The sequence below is a fragment of the Peromyscus maniculatus genome, chromosome 9 (genome assembly GCF_049852395.1).
Source record: "Peromyscus maniculatus bairdii isolate BWxNUB_F1_BW_parent chromosome 9, HU_Pman_BW_mat_3.1, whole genome shotgun sequence".
Taxonomy (NCBI): domain Eukaryota; kingdom Metazoa; phylum Chordata; class Mammalia; order Rodentia; family Cricetidae; genus Peromyscus; species Peromyscus maniculatus.
This window is the reverse complement of record NC_134860.1, coordinates 49,654,652-49,661,879: the sequence shown is the minus strand read 5'-3', so window position 1 is coordinate 49,661,879 and position 7,228 is coordinate 49,654,652. Positions and strand designations below refer to the sequence as shown.

At 39.9% G+C, this 7,228-nt stretch overlaps 1 protein-coding gene across 1 annotated transcript; it reads left to right on the top strand.

Annotated features, from left to right (window-relative positions):
* The first annotated feature begins 4,759 nt into the window (after window positions 1-4,759).
* On the top strand, window positions 4,760-5,965 carry LOC102918223 (olfactory receptor 4E1). Its single transcript, XM_006993385.3, has one exon. It carries the CDS (start codon window positions 4,760-4,762, stop codon window positions 5,699-5,701), a length of 942 nt encoding a protein of 313 aa, XP_006993447.2. The 3' UTR covers window positions 5,702-5,965.
* The last annotated feature ends 1,263 nt before the right edge of the window (window positions 5,966-7,228 follow it).

Sequence of the window (7,228 nt, the reverse complement as noted above, 5' to 3'; positions counted from 1 at the left end):
TAACAGCACACCTGGAAGCTCTAGAACAAAAAGAAACAACCACACCTGTAATGGCTGGTTTTGTGTGTAAACTTGACACAGGCTAGTCATCAGAGAGGAAGGGGCTTCAGTTGAGAAAATGCTTCCATGAGATCCAGCTGTAAGGCATTTTCTCAATTAGTGATCAATGGTGGAGGGCCCAGTCCATGGTGGGTGAAGCCATCCCTGAGCTGCTGGTCCTGGGTGCTATAAAAAAGCAGACTGAGAAAGCTGGGTAAGCAGCTCCTCTCCATGACTTCTGAATCAGCTCCTGCCTCCAGGTTCCTGCCCTGTTTGAGTTCCTGTCCTGACTCCCTTCAATCATGAACAGCAATATGGAAGTGCAAGCCAAATAAACCCTTTCCTCCCCAACTTGCTTTTTGGCCATGCTGTTTTGTCACAACAATAGAAACCCTACCTAAGATACTACCAAAGGCCATGTCTTTGAGAAATACATTTTAATTTAAAAAAAAAAACAGTGCAATCTTCATTTCTCTGCTTTTATTCTTCTTCATCAATTTAAACACGAAATTCATATAGCTAAAGCAAAGAGAAAGCAAAAGGAGAACCAGAGCAAGAGATTCTAATTCATACAAGAGATTTGCTATTGTCTAAAATAGCAAATAGTTGATACCAAAAATATTGACAGTAGGTTTTATTTTGTTTCACCTTTTCCCTGACATGAATATTTTGCATGTAACAGTAAATGCCACATGATTAGCAAATTTCTCAAAAGTTCTAAAAATTTATTTTATTCTTTTTTAATTTTGTTTCATGATTATGTATATATATGATGTATGGGTATATGTACACGCCACAGCATACAAATGGAGGTCAGATTACTCCAATTTTGTGGAATTGGTTCTCTCCTTCCACCTTGGGGTGAGTTCCACGAATAAAATTCACATTGCCAAGATTAAATGGCAAGTCTTTACCACACTGAGCCATCTTCCTGGCCCTATACATGTTTTATGGAAAAGAAAACTAAGAATCTGAGATATGACATATTTCCTGAAATTCATACATCTAGGATTTCCAAAATTGCACCCTGACAATCTAGCTCTCAGACAAAGCACTTACAGCATCAGAGGGCTGACCAAACTTCACATCCACTACACTTCTCATATCTATGTTCTCATATGAATTAAATAAGAAGATGCAAAGCCATCCCCTAGTAATTGACACTTCACCTGGTATGATGAAATACTACTAGTTAATTTAATTATATACAATATGGCCCAAAGAGTCAGGTGTTCAGGTCCTATTTTTCATTAAACCCTCTTAGTGGTAGATGCCAAGGCTATTACATCAGCAGTCACAGAATTAACTTTTCTTAACTATAACTTGGCAAGCTGATGTCACTGTTGGGATGTTTCCTTGGAAACAAAGCCTGGATATTCAGGTAGACCAACAGCAACGCAACAGCTGCCAGCCACAGCTGTTTGCTCCCTTCATGGTTCCCCTTCAGAGCTCAAAGATGGATATTCCATCTGGAACGAATGGTAACACTAGCACCTAAAGTGTGCAGTAAAGCAAACAAGATGCTTTGGCCACACTGGTGTTCTGATTGATTGGTGATGTTTGGTTTTTAAATTGTCCTGATAAACTGGTACAACTGTAAAGAAGACTGCTCATAGCTCTCCATCTCTACTCATCACTAGGTCTGAAGAAACACAAGACACACTACTCTTACATGGCATTTCAGTCAACTGGACATTATCCTAGGAAATCTTACTGCAGAATTATTTACATAGTTGAAAAAAGGACAATAGTATTAAATACAAAAGTATTTTTATATTTTTGGCAGAAATCCAGAAATAGTACATTTCTGCTGTGACTTACAACCAACTGTGAAGAGGCTCTCCATGGGATTTCAGGGGCTTCCACATTCTTCATAGAAAAAAGTCAGTGCACACATGGATTTCTGACTATCCAAATTCAACTAAGTCCTTCCCTCTACTGGAAGATAGTTTTCATTATACTCGAACTACAGGACAGAAGATCCAGGTATTTTTGAAGGGACTGAGAGCATCAGAAAACACTCGGGTGAGTTTTATAGATATTTGCATTTTATTCTTATTTTGCCCTTACTCATCATCTCCTAAATTTTCCTGAAATGTGTACTTTGGTACTCCATATATTTTTACATTTATTTATTTTATCTTAAGTGTGTGAGTGTTTTGTCGGCACATATGTATGTGACATGTGAATGCCTCTGGTGAACTTGGAGGTCAGAAGAATGTATCAGATTTCCTGGAACTGGAGTTATAGGTACTGGGGCCCAAGCCCAGGTCCTCTACAAGAGTGACAAGTGCTATTAACTGCTGATCCATCTCTCCCTACCATATTTCTGATATCAGTTATTTCATGTCATTGGACACTACGTTTCCAAAGCACTTTGTCCTGTGAGTTCACAGAAGTAGAAGGAAAATGCTGAGAGGAGGGAAGGGTTAGTTAAAAGTGTGTATCCCCATTCTAGGAGAAGGAAACAAAGTCTTTGCTTCAGAACAAATTTCACATGATTAATTTCAAATCAGCCCCTGGCCCTTCAAGTGTCCATTTTAAAACAAGGAAAATAGCTGTAAGGCATTAACTAAATAATTGAAATAGTTTTCTGTAGCAAAAACTGTGAAATGCATGTTCTAAGAAAAATGATAAACTGTAAAATTAATCCATAGTTAACATAAAAATATTACTGTAAATACTAACAAAACACTAGTCTGGTTATTTTTCAGGTATTAATCAAAAGACCTCTGTCCAAAAAGTATCTTGTTTGCCACAATTCTGTTTTGTTAGAGCCTCAATTGACGGTACTTATCATTTTTACTTTGACATGGACAGCAGAAGTAGGCGTTTTTTGCATAAGGCTGGCATGGTGGGTGACAGGGAGTGTTAGAAACTGCTGACAGTGGAAGCAAAGTTTCCCCTGAGCAGTATGGGGAAGACTCGTGTGTCCAGCAGAGTCTGACCTGAGGAAAGTTAGAAGGCAGACAGCACAGCATGAGGGGTCCAGGGACAAAGAGAGACAGGCTTCCAGGGTGAGCCACCACTGGAAAGCTGCAGACAAAGGTGGCATGAAAGGGCAAGCCTGAGAAATGGGGCTCCCTAAAGATCACACCCCAAACTGACTCAGGACACCTAAGAGAAGAAAGGTCATAAAGACACCTCTGCTTAACTTCTCCACCACAGATATTCAGTGATGGCAAGGTGGATGAAGCCTGGGGCAGGAGAGCTGAACTCTAGACCCAGCTGTGACTCCAATTCGGCATAACCTTGAGCCTAGTGCTTTACCTCTGTATGCCTCATTTTTGCCATTTGGAAAATGAAAATATATATATATATATATTTATAAACTCTCAGCTCCCTTCAAGAGCTAAAACCTTTGAGTCTTATATAGAGCATAAAATTGTTATAAAAGCAGGAGTGGGGGTAGAGATAGGTCTCAGCAATTAAGAGCACTCTCTGCTCTTGCAGAGGACCCAAGTTCTGTTGCTAGTACCCACATGGAAGCTTACAATCATCTATAACTCCAGTTCCAGAAGGATCTGAAACCCATTTGTGGCTTCCACAGGCACCAGGCATGCACAGGGTGCACATAAATATGTGCGAGCAAAACAACAGATAGATAGATAGAAAGATAGAAAGATAGATAGATAGATAGATAGATAGATAGATAGATAGATAGATAGATAGATAGATAGATAGATAGATAGATAGATAGATAATACATACACACACATAAAATCTTTTAAAATAGCAATAATGCATGGATCAGATGAAAGCTAATGTAAAAGAAAATAAAACAGCTTCCTTGAATTTACTTGTAGACCAGTAAATCAATCAACAGAATGAGAATCTGAAGATCTGGAGATGATCTAGTCAACACAGATGTTGCTAAGCCTGGACCTTGACCTCCAGGTTAAAGGCTACTAGGGTTTTGTGCAGCCTTCTCTAAAGAGGTGCTCAACAAACCTCACAGCCACATTGCCAGCTGTCCAGCAGCATGGTGAGCTGCTGTAGCCTTCTGAGACTGACATCATGGAAATTAAGCTCAGCACCAGGAGATAAAGGTTTTGGTCTAGTGAAAAGTACAATCAATGGGACAATAAGGGAAGCTATACTCAAAGGCCAAGTTTATGGACCATACACAATCTCCCAATTCAGAGTATGGAGAACTTTAGTCCATATCCCGATCTGGGTGTGATGGCACACACCAGCAAACTCAACACTTGGGAAGTGGAGGCAGAAGGATCAGGAGTTCAAGGACATCCTCAGCTGCATAGCAAGACTGGGCTATTTGAGACTCTGTCTCCAATACTGTAAATCTAAACCTGATGCATTGCTACAGTAAGGGAGAAACACCTTGTTTGGACTCTCCACCCCCTTCTTCAAGGGGATTTTAATTTCCTGGTAAATCAAGGTTCACTGTTGCATTATTCTCATGGTATGGGGTTAGCATCTAGTGAAGATGATGAAACATGATTTGTTTTTAGGAAACACAAGATGGGACTGTAGCTCAGAGTTAAAGCAAGCACTTAATATGTGTGAGCTGCCATCAAATCCCCAGCACCAAGGGAGGAGGGAGGGAGGGAACAGAAAATAAACATAAGATATTCGACACACAACTTCTAGATGAAGTCATAAATGACCAAGAAATTAAGTGACCAAATGGTTGACACAAATGTTAAGTGTTACATCTGTTTCACATTTTTTTCTTTAATTTTGACAGAGATCTGAAAGAATGGAAAAGGCTGTCCTTGTCAACCAAACTTCAGTCATGTTTTTTCGGCTGAGAGGTTTATCTGTAAATCCAAAGGTACAGCTGGCTGTGTTTTTCATGTTCCTCATTTTCTACATCCTCACTCTGATTGGTAACATCCTCATTGTCATAACTATCATATTTGACCGCCGGCTCCATACACCCATGTATTTCTTCCTCAGCAATCTGTCCTTCATTGATGTCTGCCATTCCACAGTCACTGTCCCAAAGATGCTGAGAGACACCTTGTCAGAAGAAAAGCTCATCCCTTTTGATGCCTGTGTGGTCCAGATGTTCTTCCTGCATCTCTTTGCCTGCACGGAGATCTTCCTGCTTACAGTCATGGCCTATGACCGGTATGTGGCCATTTGTAAACCCCTGCAGTATATGACCATAATGAACTGGAAGGTGTGTATACTACTGGCCGGGGCCCTGTGGATAGGTGGAACCATCCACTCCATCTCTCTCACCTCACTCACCATAAAGCTGCCCTACTGCGGTCCTGATGAGATTGACAACTTCTTCTGTGATGTACCTCAGGTGATTGAACTGGCTTGCACGGACACCCACATCATTGAGATTCTCATTGTCTCCAACAGTGGGCTGATCTCTGTGGTATGCTTTGTCGTTCTTGTGGTGTCCTACGCAGTCATTCTCATGAGCCTGAGGCAACAGATCTCTGAGGGGAAGAGGAAAGCCCTGTCCACCTGCGCAGCCCACCTCACCGTGGTCACACTGTTCCTGGGACACTGTATCTTCATCTACTCACGCCCATCGACCAGCCTTCCAGAGGACAAGATTGTGTCTGTGTTTTTCACTGCTGTTACCCCTCTGCTGAACCCTATAATCTACACCCTTAGGAATGAGGACATGAAGAACGCCTTAAACAAGTTAATCAGGAGGAAAGAAATAAAAGAAAAGTGAGAATACTAAGCCCTTGGGATTCTTGGTAATTCAAATCAAAGAAGCAACTGTATGTTGTATTTACCAGATGATATGACTTGTAATATTTTCTTCAGTCCTATATCTAACAATCACAATAAAGTCTGTGATTTGTAACATCCTCCACTTCTAGAAATTGTCACAGGCACTGGACACTTACCTAACTCTCTCAACAGCAGTAGATTACATGCTCTTCTGACTACAAGGGAACAAAAGCTCACACTGAGCAGATAGCATGCTGAAAGTCACCCTCCTACAAAATCATAAAGACAGGATTCAGTGGGCCCAGAATGTAGCTCAGTATAGAATATGTATTTGGCATAGAGAAGGCCCTGTGTTTCATTCCCTACTTCAGAAAAAAGGAATCCCAAGATTGGATTTCAAATCAAATCTATCAACCCACTATTGCTGGAAGAACTGGGGGAAAATACCAACTAGAATTCATTATCTCATTCTGCTGCTCCAGCTTTTCAATTAACCAGAAATGTAAGCAACACTTCAGTTTCTGGACTGCCCTCATCTGCATTATTCATTCTGGTGTTTGCCTAAAGGACTTACCAAATGAAATAAAGGGCATTTGAACATCACTGGTGACAAAGAAAGATCTTGAACCATTGAGGTGACTAATGCTCTTGAGAGTTCATCCAAATCTGCCATCCAAGTAATAAAGTGGGAATATTTTATTTTTTTTTTATTTTACACATACTTCCTGAGCATCAAATTTGTGCTGGATACTAGATTTATTGTTACAAGTACAACTAATACATAGACACTCCTACTTGGAGTATACAGTCTAGTACCCAAAAAAAAGCAAAAATCTGAACAACTAAATGTAGTTATAGATTTAGCAAATGCTGTCAACAAATGGAGCACCATAAACATGCAGAGGAGGTAGGTCCTACACTGAGAAGTCCAGAGAAACCTCTTCGAGGAAGTCACATTTTAGCTGAGGTGTGAAACATGAAAAGGAACCAACTGTGAAATAAAGAAAAGTAGCAAACACTCCAGTCAGAGGAAACAGAAGGTACAAAGATCTCTGATTGGAGAGATCTTCCAAGAGGTGACAACCACCATGGTTACAAATTAGAGACTTATTTCTACATAATAGATACCAATGAGTCTGAATATGAGTGCATGTGAATGTAAACAATGTAAGGTGTAATTACATTACTCTTTCTGAATTCTTAAACATGAGTTTAGAAGTGATAGCTAGACTCTTTTCATCATCCTATTTCACATAATGTTTTTATTTTGACTTGAGTTCTATAAGAGGATTAAGGGATGGATAATATTTTGTACATTTTCATCAATTTGAGCAAAATTGTTTTTATATTTTATTACTTTTATGAAAAGCCCCTGGTTGACTTAAATAGACTGTATCTTTGCCTTCTCCAATCATTTTTTGCTTTTTTGTGGCTTTTGGTCAGCCATTCACTCTGCACCATGTGTATCTGTGATGACCTATGCATCACATTGCCTAGTGTCTTGTATCTCTAACTGCATCATTAA

Bases quoted from the DNA above. Each gene is read 5' to 3' on its own strand.
- LOC102918223 (XM_006993385.3), top strand. From the start codon at position 4,760: ATGGAAAAGGCTGTCCTTGTCAACCAAACTTCAGTCATGTTTTTTCGG.